Source organism: Galeopterus variegatus, unplaced genomic scaffold (genome assembly GCF_000696425.1).
Source record: "Galeopterus variegatus unplaced genomic scaffold, G_variegatus-3.0.2 Scaffold1770, whole genome shotgun sequence".
In the NCBI taxonomy this organism is placed as follows: Eukaryota; Metazoa; Chordata; class Mammalia; order Dermoptera; family Cynocephalidae; genus Galeopterus; species Galeopterus variegatus.
The window spans coordinates 74,139-89,517 of record NW_007727881.1 but is presented as its reverse complement, the minus strand read 5'-3'; the positions used below and the strand labels follow the sequence as shown (position 1 = coordinate 89,517).

Sequence of the window (15,379 nt, the reverse complement as noted above, 5' to 3'; positions counted from 1 at the left end):
CTCTTTAGACTGACACATGATATGTGAATGTTAGTGTGAGAGGGGTACAAGAGCACCCCACAGCATTACCTGTGTGAAACACAAAAATCCACAAGTAAGCGCAAGAAACCAAGCAGCCAGTGTAGATGGCACAAGCATCCTAGAGCTCAAGTTTCCTCGTAGAGGATTCTTCTCATGCAGAGTTTCTTTTAATCACAAATCTGAAAAGCTTGGTTGTCCTTTTTCTTAACAAATAGCAGATTATCATCCATGAACTGGCCCCTTAGAGGGGGTTTACATCTTGTTGACCCCCCCATAGATAACACTAATGCATACTTTCCTCTGTGTTAAGTGAAATGTTTCCCATAATTTCAGCAGTCCTAGGTCTCCCTGGATCTGCACAGAAAATATAATCAATGTTTGGTGCCCAGAAATGGCCTCGGTTACCACTGGAAGTGGGTACAGTGGGAGATCAGTGCCTCACTGGATCAGACAGGACATAACTGTGCATTTCTGAGCCCTGTTCGCATGGTCCTGACTGTTCTTATGTATGACACTTGTGGTAAGCTAAAAGCTTTGCATTGTTCATCTCAACAGATGAGTCCTACCCTCTTCCCATGTCTTTAACCTGCCCCCTCCCTAGATAAAAATTTCTGAAGTTTTTTTAAAGATCATCCTTCCGTGTCATCTGTATATTGGCTCATCTCCCAACCCTTGCATACTACCCTTCCACACTGAAACAAAACTGACTTGTGTGATCAGTAAAACACTACAGGAAAAATGTGTGACATCTGAGGCTAGGTCCTTAGACATTGCAACTGCAGCCTTAGTTTCTTGGGTTGTTTGCACCAGTGTAAGCCAAGGCCATGTTGTAAGGCATTTAAACAGCCCTCTGCAGGAGAGAAACCATGTTGTTTACGTTACCTGCCAGCCACATGAGTGAACCAGCTTGGAAGTGAGTCCTCCAGCTCCAGTTCCAGGCAACACCTGGCTTCAATCCCTTGAGAGACCTGAGCCAAAACTGCCCAAAGGAGCTTGTCATGAATTCCAAAGATACAGAGGGATACATATTCTTGTAAGCCACAAAATTTGGGGGTAATTTCTTACGTAACAACAAACAACTAATGGAGATTTTGGCTTATAAATTGTTACGTATGCATTCTGTCTCTCCCAAATTATTGATTGTTCTTTAGCTTGACCAAAGGTTAAACATTAAGGGTATAATAAGTGGAACAATTTTGCTCTATTTAACACTATATGGTCTCACTAAACTTACACGTGAGATTTCACCAACCATACATAGTGTGCCTCTGTATTGGGTTGTAATGGTGACATTTCAGCTCTCACAGAGTCTTCTTTTCTGCAAATGTAAAAATAGGGATTAGAGACTAGATTAACTTGAAAATTTGGACAACAGTATTTATAGCTAATTGCGATGCTTTGTAGTACCATTCTTAAGAATGTGTAAGCATGCTTAGTTAATAAAAAATTCAAAAAGGATTGAAAAGACATATACTGTTTTGGACCTTGAGCATGTGGCATTGGAATAGTCACATTCCTTAATTCTTAAACTGATCTATGCATATGTTTTAAGTATGTAAAAGGAACATCTTTTTACATACTTAAAAACAAAAGCCATCTCCAAAAACAAAAGCTAGAATGGACGGTAACATCTAACCATTTGGTAACCCCAACTTCCCCACACCTTCCCATCTTGGGGTCTGCTCCAAGATAACCTCATTCTGAATCCATGTTCATCTTTACATGTTTGTGTATTCCTAAAAACTAGCAATTTTTGCCTACCTACCCAAAGGTTATGAAGATTTTCTCATGTTTTCCTAGACATTTTATAGTTTTCACTTTTACAGTTAGGTTGGTTATCTGCTTCACTCTTAGTGTGATGTGTGGGTCAAGTTCATTTTCTTCCTGTATATTTATCCAGTTGTTGCAGTTTCATTTCTTGAAAAAACTCCCCCTGTGGGTTGCCTTGTTCCCTCGCTTGACCTTATAATGTGTGGGTCTGTTTCTGGACCTTGTTCTGTTCCATTGATATATTTGTCTGATGCCAGTACCACACTGTCTTGATTCTTGTAGCTTTATAGTAGTAAATTTTGAAATCAGGTAGTGTGAGTTCTTCAACTTTGTTCTTTTTAAAGATTGTTTTGGTGGTTCCAGGTCCTTGGCATTTCCATGTAAATTTTTGATTCAGCTAATCCATTTCTACAAAAGTTCTATTGGGATTTTGGTTGGAACTGCATTGAATATGTAGATCAATTTATGGAGAATTGACATATCCACCTTTTCCTGTTTGAGAGTTATTTCCCTCTGGTTTCTACCAGCTTGGTTGCTCTCAGTGCCTTCAAAGAGACTTTTGAATACTTTTGTCCAGAGTTCATAATTATTATATGCAGGAGGGCCAGTCCAATGCAGTCTACTCTGCCATTAGTAGATCAGAAATTCCAATGAATATAGGAATATTTGTAACCACTGCTTCCATTTTTTATATAGATTTTTATTTCCTTCTAAGTAAGTTCTAACAAAGTATCTCCCCCTCCCTGCTCCCAGAAATTTGACCATTTTGTCTAGGTTTTCAAAATTGTTGGCGTATAGTTATGAGTAGTAGTCTAAATTTCTAGAAGTTCTCTACCATGGGAATTTTGGAATAGACATACAATGAAAATAGTCAAATTACGTACCTGTCATCCGACTGTAATAAGTAACCCATGACCACTCTGGTTTTGTCAATACTATTTCCCCACTTCCCACTCCTCAACACTGGTAATTTTGAAGCAAATTCTGGGTACTTCATCTGAAAATATTTCATTCTGTTAATCTAACAGTAACTTTAAAAAACATACCTTTTTTAAAGGAGTATTTCTAGTCTTTGAAGTGCATAACCACATCTCCCAGCTGAGAGGGCCTGGAAGCAATGATATCCCATCACACCTAGAGCCAAGATCTTGATTTCTAATACATTCTCCAATAAAAGGATCCAGGTATCCTAAGAGAAATAGCTTACTCCAGGACTGGGGAAGGAAATATACAAGACAAGATGCTGGAGCCCCTTAAAGTGCCAGAAGGTAAGGAAGTGCTTAAAAAAAAAAAAAAAAAAAAAAAAAAAACCAACAGCTGCTCACACATTGGGGGTATGTTAAAGGACATAGGAGCCAACTGAAAGCTCCCAATGGTCAAACCTGGAACAATTTGAGCAACATGATAATGTAGTGTTATAACCCAAAGCATAAAATACCTGTGACTTCATGCTGATATGCATAAACAATGAATAAATGGAGAGTATACAAATCTCCCATGCACAAAAATTATAATTTACATAATTCTCCTCCTTTAAGGTGGGCATAACTCCCTACCCCTTAAATGTGGGCTGTACACAGTGACTTAAGAGTACAGTATAGAGAATGGGATAAAAGAGTAAGTTTACAGGGGAGAAACCTGACAAACTACCTCAGCCAGGTGATCATGGTCAGCATCAACAGTGCTGTCATGTGGTAGGATGTGCCGCAAAATGGGATGGCACTGCCCCTCTTTGGTCTTTCCCGAAACCTACAACCCCAGTTTAATCATGGGAAAAACACCAGACAAATCCTAGCTGGAGGGGCTATACAAAATACCTTACTACTTTCAAGTTCATCAGACAAGGGAAGTCTGAGAAACTGTCACAGTGTAGAGAAGCCTAAGGAGACATGATGACTAAATGTAATGTGGTGTCCTGGATGGCATCCCGGAACAGAAAAAGGACATTAGGTAAAGACTAAGGGAATAAAGTATGTAGTTTAGCTAACATGTATCAATGCTGGTTCATTAATTGTGACAGATATATCATGCTAACGTAAGATGTTAATAAAAGGGGAAACTAGGTATGAGGTGTATGAGAACTCCTATCTTCACAATTTTTTCTGTAAACCTAAAACTCTTAGAAAATAAAAAGTCTTTTAAAAAATATATAATCACAATTCTGCTATCACATTAAAAAAGATTAACAATAGTTTTTAATATCCAATATCCAGTCACCATTCAAATCTCTCACATTGGCTCATTTTTTTTTTTTTCAGTTTGTTAGTAATACACACATTGCATTCGATTGGTATGTCTCAAGTCTCTTAAATAGTTGGTTCCTTTTTACATTTGTTTTTGCAGTCAATTGAAGACACCAGATTTTTTGGTCCCGTGGAGTTTCCCACATTCTGGGTTTTGCTGTTGTGTTCCTGTGATGTTATTTAGTTTGTGCCTCTGCTCCCTTGTTTCTCATAAATTGGCAGCTGTAGATACACGATTTTTTTTTTTTTTAGTTTGATGAGTAACTCAGAAAGACGTGTTGAAACCTCCCTCCATGAGAATGAGTTTTCCAGTTTCTGCAGGTTTATAAATGTTTGCTTCATACATATTTGAGGGTTAAAATATGCACACGTGTTTAAAGTTACTGTTGATTGTTTTGGTAATTTTTTTTTAAATGCACTTTGTCAGCCTTTGCCTTTGCATTCAGTCATTTATATTCATTTCAGTCATTGATACATTCAGACCCTGTTTTCTACTATCCTATAGAGTTTGGCCCAGTTTTTATCCCTTTCTTACAATTGTTTTGGATTGACAGCTCTATTTCCCTCCAGTAAGAATTTCCATCCTGTTTCACACACCTTGCATGTCCCCAAACTCCCATCATGTTGATTCCTAGACTTGGAGCTACATTTTCTTTTACCTTTTTAGATTAAAGACTAAACGTTTTTACTTTTATTTCTGTTTACTTTTATTTCACATATCTCTTGCAGTATCTCTTGGGTTTCTCTTTCTTGTTATATAAACTATATAGTGTCTGGGTGGCAAACTTTCTAAGACCTTGTATGTCTAAGAATATTTTTATCATGGCTATATATTTGAATTCATTTTAGCTACACTTAAAATTCTGGGTTCTAAGTTCCTCAATACTTTGAAAGTACCACTCCATTTTTTGTGTGTTGCATTCATTGTTGTATGTAAAATATGTTGCCAATCTGGTTCTTGTTCCTTGGCAGAAAATTTATCTAATTTTCCCCTTGATATTTTCAAGCCCTCTACAAAGTGTGCAGGTGTGGATTTTTTCCTTATTTCTCTTTCTTGGTTGGCACTCAGTGGGCCCTTCCATCAGAGGTCCTTTATTTCATTCTAGGAAATTTCCCCCTGTTACTTCTGCTAATATTTCCTCTCTTCCATCTAATACAATTTCCATATCTTTTAGTTTTTCTTTTATATTTTTTCTTTCCTTTGTCCCTCCAGGAGGTTTCTTATTAATTAATTCCTGTGTTGTACCCATTCTGCTGTTTGTCCTATCTATTGATCCCTTTATTTTAGGAGTTATATTTTTCACATCTAATATTTCTGGGTTTTTTTTTTTTTTTTTTTTTTTTTGCATTGTTATCTCCTTTCTAGCTCTGTTTTACTGTTTCTAATTCTGGTGAAATCCGTAATCAATCAGTATATGATTTGTTTTTTAAAATCTTTTTTCTCAAATGTTTTGGTGTGTTGTCCTGTGAGCTCATTTTCCCCCACAAGTATTGGCTACTCTGGCAGGCAGTGCTTGAGGCAGACCTGCCCATGCAATCCCTCTCAGCCCCAAGCAGTTCAGGAGCAGAAGGTCTGAAGAGTGCTGGTGAGGAGCACTCCAAGCAGCAAAAACCCTGTGTCAGTCTTCACTCCACAAAGCAACTCAGGGTAGGGCTTTCAACAGTTACTGTCTCTTCTTACCCTCCCACTGTCCTGTCAAGTTGTGTCCCACCTTAGGCTAAAGCCACCAGCCTTCACACACCCATTGAAAACAGCACCAGCTCATTCCCTGGGTTCCTCAGATTGTGCTCTGAGACTTACTCTTTTCCATTACATGTACTTAGATCAATCTTGGTGGTGGTAGCCAGTAGCCAAGGAAGTTCAGCACTTTGAGAAGGTCTGGAACTGGAACCCTATTAACACAGTCTCTTCCTAATGCCATTAAAACATTCAAAACCTCAAGACTGGGGTTTTCAGTTGTGCTTAAATGAAATGCATAATGATTTTTAATCTGTTATGTCAGTGATATGGAAGAGCAGAAGACCCATAATATAAAACATATGGATCAATAAAGAGTGTTTGTAAATTGGGGAAGCGTCTGTGGCACAGAGAGGAAAGAACTAGCCGCTTATTTATTTGTGAGCCCAGTCCATTGGAGGTGCACTACATCAGCCTCCTGTTTCCTTGACCTTTGACACCTGCTTCTCTCCAGGGGCACCTTCTTTCTAAAGCCCAGTCTGTGTCTCTTCCTCAGAACACAAAAACATGCATGTCTTTAAGCTCCCAGTGCCTTCTGTTCTTGGACACTTTTAATTAAACCTTATTTTTGCTAAACACTGTGCTAGACACAAGCTTATCTTTAAAAAGATATTGAAACAAATCATGCATATGGAAAAGTGCATGAAGTTTAAAGAATAATTTTTAAATAAATACCTGTGTCACCACCAACCACGTCAAGCAATGGAGTTTTACCAGCAACTCCCCATAGTTCTGTTCTTGAGCATGATCCCATCTTTCCCCCTGAGTAAACATCTTTGTGACTTTTATCATAATTGCTACCTAGCTTTGCCACTTGGAGGCTGGATGACCTTTGGCACACACCTTAACCCTTGAAGTTTGTTCCTAATATAAAATGAGGATGAATTCACTCCTCAAAGAGGCTGAACAGCTTCCAATTGAAAGCTTGAGCCCTGGAGCTAGTCTGTCAGGTTCAAGTCCCAACTCTGCTACTTACAAGCCATGTGAAGTTACCAGATCCATTTAGCCTTTCTCTTACTTTCTATTTGTGTAATGAATGATAGCAATACTCACCTCTCAGGGTTGCTCTGAAGAGTAAATGAGACAAAATATTAAGGGCACTTAGGACAGCACCTGGGACATGATACATCATTTTGGGGGAAAATGCTAGTTATTTCCATAATGGTTTTGTGTATATGGAAGAATGGGAAGTAGTGGAAGATAATATTAATGTATGAAAATTACTATGAAAACGACTAAGTGAATATTTATGGATGAGTTTATTTCAGTTTCCAAAATGATAGCCAAAAAGTTTCTGAGTCCCTTTGACCTTTCATCTACTCTGTTTCCCCACACCTCACTTCTTACCAATAGGCAAATGGATATTAAAGAGACTCTGTAACTAAAGTAGCATTCTTTTTTGCAAGATAAAATTTACATAACGTAAAATTCACAATTGTAATCATTTTAAAGTGTACGATTCAGTGGTTTTAAGTATATTCAAAAAGTCGTGCAGCCATCACCCCTGTCTAGTTCCCTGACATTTATCAACCCCCAAAAACCCTATGCCTGTTAGCCATCTCTCCCCATTCTCTCTGCTCCCCAGCCCTGTGCAACCACGAGTCTGCTTTCTGTCTCTGTGGATTTGCTTATTCTGGACATTCCACCTAAATGTGATCGCATAATATGCGCCTTTTGTGTCTGGCTTCTTTTACTTAGCATAATGTTTTGAAGGTTTTGTTGCAGCATGTATCAGTACTTTATTTCTTTTTATAGTCAAATATTACTCCATCATATCGATACACCACATTTTGCTTGTGCATTCATCAGTTGATGGACATTTAGGTTGTTTCCGCTTTGGGGCTATTATGAATGATGACGCTATAAACATTTGCGCACAAGTTTTTGTGTGAATGTATGTTTTCAGTTTTCTAGGAGTGGAGTGGACTTGTGAAGTCATATGTTGAACTTTTCAAGGAGCCACCATACTTTCCCACAACAGCTGCACTTTTTTACACTTGCATGGCAATGAATGAGGGTTCCAATTCCTCCACCAAAGTGGCATGTTTTTGAGTCAAAAATAACTTTTCATTGCTTGGGTCAGTATCTTAATATGCTGAATTACAGCAATTGGCAGGTTTTATTGTAAAGTCTGGTCCAGCAGTCTCCTGGCAAAAGCAGTGCTTCCTTCTGGAATGAAAGGGTAGTTTCCAAAGTACCATGATACAAAGAGCTCACTGGGAGAATACTTGGCCTTCAATGTGTTTTACCTGAGGGAAAATGTGTTTTGTCACGGTGGGCAGCCTGCAAGGCAGGTGACTCCAGCCCAGTCAGCACAGGATGAGACTGTCACCACAGGCTGGCTGTCTCTCACAGCCCCCAACCAGTGCTAATTCCAAGACTTTGGGGGCTGCATCCAAGAGCTATTTTAGAGATAAATTTGACTCCTGAGACTGTTAAAACCTACATGTTTCTTTTCTTTTTTTTTTTTTTTTTTTTTGTGACCAGTAAGGGGATTGCAACCCTTGGCTTGGTGTCGCCCGCACTGCGCTCAGCCAGCAAGTGCACCGGCCATCCCTATACAGGATCCGAACCTGCGGTGGGAGCGCCGCTGCGCACCCAAGCGCTGCACTCTCCCGAGTGCGCCACGGGGCCGGCCCAAAACCTACATGTTTCTAAAAAGTAAAAAGGAATTCAAGGAAATGTAAAACATGCCTTAGTATCTTATACCTGACTCTACTGAGCAGTGTTAAAAAAGGTATTTCCCATTTGGGGCTTTCAGCTAAAGCACCATTTCTCTTGCTCTTTTATTTTTTGTAGATTTTTGTTTGCAATTCAAATTGAATCTTTTATTTAAGAGAGGATGTGAAGTGGCACGATGTAGTAATGAAAATAACTTGTGCTCCAAATACACGTGACATACACTCTTGAAAAAGACCTTTCTTTGCTTGTGCAAGGTCATCTTCATCCTTGTTTTATCAGCCTTAATGGTAGTCTTTAAATTTTTCAAAACATGAGAAGTCCCAACAGCAATCTTTTGTCTTTTTTCTTTTAATAGTTGAACTGTAAATCCTGAAAATAGGATTTTTAAATTGTAGCCTGCTACTTTCCCTACCACAGTAACGGCAACTCACTGAATAGGAAGCAATTTCAACACTTAAATGTGCTGATGTGATGTTTCTTAATCACTTTAATGCATTTCATACAACTAGAAATGGAACGGAATTTTCAATGGAAATATAATTAAATAGAAAAGTCATTTTCTATACTTGTAATCTCCACCTGATCATTTCTTTATTCACCTCCATAGAAACTGTGCCTTACAGGCTTATAAGTGATATTATTATACAGGCTAATTCGCATAATTCACTTAGGTCATTAGAGCTGAAAACAATATAAATACACAACAATAAATTTCATTACAAATTGAGTGCAGCAAGGCAAGGTAAAACTTCAAAACTATGATTTTTCTTTTTAAAGTCTGATAATATTTACTAGTGTTACGATTATTCTTGAATTGTCAGTTTCTTGCCTAAATCCATATTAGTATTTTAATTATACTGCTTTAATCTGGCCGTGTTCAGGGGAAGCAGTTACATGTATCAGTAAAAATGTACAACCCTTTGGAAAATACTTGGTTCTCATGTTTGAATGATTTTGCTGAGAAACGTTTGGTAAAAAGGAAAGTTTTACCATTCTTGCTTTGTGATAGCAAAATAGAAAGGGTCATTTAAGTTTGTTTAATTTCTTCTGGGAGTTTGATTTGTAAGTTTAGCATACTGCTTTTGAGCATCCAGGAGACATTCTGGAAGAGGTGGTAATTTTTTTTATCTTAACTGTGGAGCTTGCGGTTTTTACATTTCAGCATTAAAGTCCTCAAAAGGGCTTGCTAGCCATTTAATTAATATTTACTTAAACTGCATTTTAGAGAAAATATTTTATGCTTGTAATCAGGTATAAACAGTCTCAACCCAAAGCTGTTCTTGATGTTTTTAAATGTAAAAACCTTTGAGCAAGATCAAGCCTAGGTGCCTGCTTTACCACCTCATCTATGAAGACGGAGGTACCAGCTTGTTTTCTCTCGGAAAGTGGGATTCAGTGGGATTTCCCACTGCACTGTGTGTAGGTTGGTATTAGTCATATTCTCTCTCCATAGAAGCCCAGGGTCTGGGTCTGTGTTTTGCTAAGGAAAACTCATACAGAGCTGTATTCTCTATAAAACCTCCCCTAAATGAGTTGCTAAATGTCAAAGCATTTTATAAAGTGTAAATCAATTGAAATGTGAGGTAGTATTTTTTTTTTAATAAATGAACCTTGAGTAAATCTCTTTCTGTATTTGTTTTAATATTCCTTGCTAAGTATTTACTGAAATACTGCCTTTCATTGCACAGTACTGTATTAAAAAGTGCTTTCCACGTCTTGCATATTGTGAACCACTCATCTTTCACTAATTAATAATCAACTATTTCTAGTGCCACTATTACTATTCTGAATGTTAGATTTAATCCCCAAATTTTGTTTCCCCAATGTTAAATTGAAAAGGAGATGACCTTTGCAGATCAGGAGTAAGCAAACTTTGTTTAGCTGGGAGTTTATCAAGGCATGCTGAAAGTGTCAGCTGACATGAATTAAGACCAGTTGGATTGAGGTTATTATAACATGGAGATTCCCAAAGACAAAACAATTCTATACAATACTATTCAAGTAGTTTTAACATCTCAGTCATTTTTTATTTTCCTTGCAGATAATCTCTTGGATAGATGTTTAGTCAGTGAAGGAAGGTAAGGAGGGTGGAGAGACGGAAGGATTATAATGGTTGGAAAGGAGCAACTAAAGGTTGTTTTGATTATACTTCTAAAGAGCTTGCCAGCAAGTTTAATAAATATTTGAGTTCACTTAAATCTGTTAAAGCAGAAAATGTAAAGCTATCTCCATTACTGAAGACATGAAATGACAACAGTGAATCTGTGTTTTCGTAGTGACACTTGTACTGAAATCACCAAGAATGAGAGCGCCCTGCACATAATAGATTTTCAAATATTTGCTGAATTGAAAAGAAAAAAAAATCATGACCATTATTATTCCCCCCCAAAGTACCCTATATAAAAGAGAATAACCTTCAAGTTGTGGAATGTAAATCTTTTATTAAAACAGTTGTCTTTCCACAGTAGTAAAGCTTTGGCATGTACAGTATAAAAAATAATCACCAACCATAATTATACCGAATTCTTCTTATCAACTGCCTACTAAGTGTCTTCAATACAATTTTTTCCATATAAAAATACTGGGAAAATTGATAAATAACAGGTAAGAGAAAAATATTTCTAGGCAATCACTTGAATCTTTTGGAAAAAGTGAGTACTGTGGATATTTAAAATATCACAGTAATAGGGACATGCCGATCCTACAGTATTGTGGGCCAGACAGTTAAGTGAAAGCAGAAGTGTTTGGGTAACTTTCCTACGTAAAATTTTGGTAACATCATTTCAATATGTTTTGCATCTTGGTTGGCTGCATATGCTTCCCTATTGATCTCAAACCAAATCACAAGCTAGAATCGTTTCACTTAAAATACTGAGCGGTATTGAATACTTCGAAGCAGAACAGGCAACGTACTGCCCTCATTTATGAGAAAAGTCTCAAAACACTCCCAGGGTGATGCTTGGAGAAGCTGTGACTTGAGCAGAAGCTGGAGAACTTACTCCAGAGCAAAAGGCTTAAGAAAGAAACAAACACTGTACGACTGGGTCTGCTAACATCACTCCAGTAGGAAGGACCTTGGCAGAGAGACATGCTTGTTCCTTCGGGTTGGAAATATTACTCTCTGGAATCATCTCTGTCAGCCTGTACATCTAAAGGCATGAAGCACTCAATTGGGCAATTAACATTCTGTTAAAATGAAAGAAGAAAAAAATTAGTGGCAAATACTGTAAAGTGTACAGAAAAAAAGGGGGGGTGGGATTTCTATGACAACGCTTATAGATATGATAATATTTCTGAGTCTTATAAATTATAACTTAAATTATGTTATAGATACAGTATTCTACTTGTCATTTATTAGATTATTTTTTAAAATAAAAAATGTGGTTCAATCAGAAGAAAGGTACCTGCAGAAAGAGACTCTCTAATATGTAGCTAATTGTATTCAGGGGAGAGAAGCTCACGGTGCAAATGCACTTACAGTGTTTGTTCTCTGATGGTATCTCTGCGAATACTGATTGTAGGAGTGGCCGGTGGAGCCTTCAGAACCAGGTTCAGCCCCTGGTCTACGGCAGTTGTCACAGCGCCAGCCCTGAGAGAAGAGATGCTCAGTCAAATGAGGTTTATGATAACCGGAGGACATCATAATTTAGTGCTTGAGTTAAAGAAGAATCTCAGCTCTTACGTGTTAGCAAAATATAAGAAGTTAATCACTAAGGAAGCTTTGATGATGATTTCATGCATTTATAACTCTTGGAATACACTTTGGCTTATTACTGTATCTTGTACATATCTCTGTCTAATCATGCTTATCCTTTCTCTTGAAATTCAAACCCCATCCATCTGCTAAGACTCATTTCAGTCCCTACTTCCTCAATAAGCTTTCAGCACTAGATGATAGAAGAGGTTTTCATAGAAACCTAGAGCTTTTTTTTTTTTTTTTTAAAGATGACCAGTAAGGGGATCTTAACCCTTGGCTTGGTGTTGTCAGCACTACGCTCAACCAGTGAGCTAACCGGCCATCCCTATATTGGATCCGAACCCGGGGCCTTGGTGTTCTCAGCACCACACTCTCCTGAGTGAGCCACGGGCCGGCCCTGAAACCTAGAACTTTTAAAAGTGACTTGAGATCAAATGGTCAAACAGCCTCATTTTACAGGGAAGGAAACAGAGACCCAGAGGAGAGAAGTGCCTTGCTCAGAGGGAGTGCGGAAGTCACACAGTGGACCGCTGGAGGAGTTGTGGCTGCCACTGAAGAGATGGAGTGACTCCTGGCATGCTCTCTCTACTGCATCACATGGCACTCCATTTAAACTTTCCTAACTGGTGACTCAGTAGCCTTTCATCTGGCCAGAGATGGAATGGGAGGTGGGAACAGGACCCAGCTGGGCCAGTGAGGCTCCTCCCTGAGATTTTTGCTGGAAATGGGAGGAAACATGTGTTCTCTCTCTCAATTACTCTTAAGCTTGGAAAAGGTAAAGCTGGAGCTGATGGAAGTCATCCATGTCACCATCGCAGGGAGCCTACTGGAGAACAAAGCCTGTACAGGACAGGCATGAAGAGAGCAAGAGACTCCAGATGCCACTGCTGGAGCAGACCCTGCGACTTTTCCATCATGTGAGCCATTTTTGCCTAACTTAACTCAAATTGAACTTTTCTCTTACAACCAAAGCCAACTTTAAGTAATACAGTCACTTTCTTATATTATCATTTTAATATTTTAGACATAATTAATATGGGGAATATTAAGAGCATATTCCCCATACTCCCTAACACAGTACCAGTAAATACCTGCTCACAGAATCAATGAATCTTGCTTTCATATAAAAATGTAATAGTTCCCACTTCTGTCTTAAGTGTTTCATTACTTTATGGAATAGGTGTCACACATGAAAGGTTTCTGTGCATAAATAATAAGATGCTGAAGTGAGAACAAAATCTACTTCACAACAAATTCACTCTCCATCACACATGTTTATACCAAGATGACTGATCAATGATCACAGTCTTTATAAGTGTTAATGAGAGAGTGAGAGAGAGAGAAAGATTGATGTCACAGCTTCTCCCCATTTGGATGGGGAGCACCTCCCTCCCCACATAACCATGAGGGGTGTAAGGAGATCAGAGTAGTTTCCATGGGCTGTCCTTGGTCCTCAGGTGGGGCAGAGACAGGTCCCTGAAGACCTTTCCCTGCTGCCAGATTAATCTTTCAGAAGACCTTTTTCCACCATGCTTCTTCTCATTTTGGGAACCCGGAATGGTTAATGCCGAACGCATCGACCCTGTGGTGGGGAGCATGCTCCTCATGTATCAGAATCTGGGGGGCAAGTGGGGATGGTTTGTCTGCATTGAAAACAAAGGACTGTTGTGTTCCATTGTTTTTATTTGAGTTATTTTATTTTTGTCGTCGTCATTTGTTTGTTTGTTTGTTTTGGTGGCTGGCCAGTAAGGGGATCTGAATTCTTGACCTGATGTTAACAGCACCAGTTCCAACCAAGTGAGCTAAATGGCCAGACCCAGAGTTATTTTATTTTATTTAAAATGAGTCATTTCATTTTGGAATTTCAAATTATATTAGAGGATGGCACAGCATGATTTGTTGTGTTGGAGTAGGGCACATATTAGAAGCGGTTGAGAAGTACTGGCCTAAATAATGGACTTCTGAGGCCTTCTAGAATCCACTTCATCCCATCTGATTTCTAACCATGAGATACCAGGCAGAGGGTAGGCTCACTGGAGCCCACCCGGGCCCGCTCCCTCCTGTCCCAGGGTGTGTGCTTACTGACCCTCTGCTTCCTCCCCTCCTCAGCCAAATCTTAGCCATCCTAAACCCCAGCCAGTTTACACTTCTTTTACTTGCCAATCCAGCCTGTCCGAAACTGTATTTGTCATCCCCAGTCAGAACCTTAGTTAGGTTGACTTTGTTTGCAATGTAGCCTAATTCAATGTCTCCAACTCTATCATTAAGTGCCAGGACCATTTCTCATTCTCTATCTGTCGTCCCATATTAGCACAGTGCTACACCTGTAACAAAGATCTATTTTTAGTTTGAGAGAGGGTACAAAGCAGTGACGTTTTCCTAGATCCAAGGTATTATTCAAAATATTTAACCACAGTGCCCCGCAGAGCATGGAGCTGGAGGTCTAGCCCTATACAACATTCAGTTGCTTAGGGACAGCCTGAGAACAGCAGATATGGGGGAGAGAGCTGGTGGGGGTGGCTGCCCAGGAAGTAAGATAAAGGTCTTACGTCAGCAGCTACCAGCCTGCAGGAAACTAGGTACTGAACCCTTCACAAGGGGCACCACACACCCGCGTGCACAGCTCCACAGTGCAGGAGCCCTGCTTTATCTTATCTACATTGTGGGGAGCTGGTCTTACCCGCTGGCCTCCGAAGCATGTGCAAGAGCAAATAGCACCAAGATATTCCTTCTGCCACTGTTCTCCTACGTGGTATGTCTTCCCATCATCATAACACGTTGCCTCATCTACAGTCAGGCACAAGTCAGAAGCACGCATAAGACAGAGGACAATAACACACACTTGACTTGATATAGGGGTGGGTTCCACTTCTGTCCTAAATTTGTATCATCATAGCCCAAATCCCACACATGTGTATCAATCATTCACAAGAGAGACACTGCTGTACAGATCTTAGGGCAGCATTTCCAGAAACTAAATCTAATACACTGGAAAGGGTCTAATGGGAAGATGGAGATCGTATTTTGAACGTTGAATCTACAGACCAATAAAGCTTTCTTGTAACATTTACTGCAGGTAATGGTCAAAATACTCAGGTTGGAAAAGTGCCGAAGTGCCCTGTAATAACACTAAATCATGACTCATTTCTGAAGCTTGTCTCCACTTTCCCAAATCAAAAGATTAGCAAACCCACTGTTCACTCCTCAAGGAGACCTGAAATCTCCCAT

The 15,379-nt window shown here is 39.1% G+C and overlaps 2 protein-coding genes across 2 annotated transcripts in view; both read right to left on the bottom strand.

The window, feature by feature from the left end:
* Window positions 1-10,875: 10,875 nt before the first annotated feature.
* On the bottom strand, window positions 10,876-14,976 carry LOC103595433 (fibronectin). Its single transcript, XM_008578830.1, has 3 exons — window positions 14,832-14,976; window positions 11,933-12,043; window positions 10,876-11,640 (listed from the first exon to the last, which is right to left on the bottom strand). Exons 1-3 carry the CDS (start codon window positions 14,967-14,969, stop codon window positions 11,569-11,571), a joined length of 321 nt encoding a protein of 106 aa, XP_008577052.1. The 5' UTR covers window positions 14,970-14,976; the 3' UTR covers window positions 10,876-11,568.
* A 174-nt stretch (window positions 14,977-15,150) lies between these two features.
* The window catches only part of FN1 (fibronectin 1), a 67,282-nt gene continuing 67,053 nt past the window's right edge, over window positions 15,151-15,379 (bottom strand). Inside the window, exon 44 of the mRNA XM_008578833.1 lies at window positions 15,151-15,221. Within this exon, the coding sequence (XP_008577055.1) occupies window positions 15,151-15,221 (71 nt within the window). The remainder of the gene's footprint in view (window positions 15,222-15,379) is intronic.

Excerpts from the sequence above, each read along its gene's own strand:
- LOC103595433 (XM_008578830.1), bottom strand. The coding sequence starts at position 14,969 with ATGCGTGCTTCTGACTTGTGCCTGACTGTAGATGAGGCAACGTGTTAT. Across the intron at positions 12,044-14,831 it reads CATGCTTCGGAGGCCAGCGG|GGCTGGCGCTGTGACAACTG; the intron begins GTAAGACCAGCT and ends CTCTTCTCTCAG. Across the intron at positions 11,641-11,932 it reads ACCATCAGAGAACAAACACT|AATGTTAATTGCCCAATTGA; the intron begins GTAAGTGCATTT and ends TCATTTTAACAG.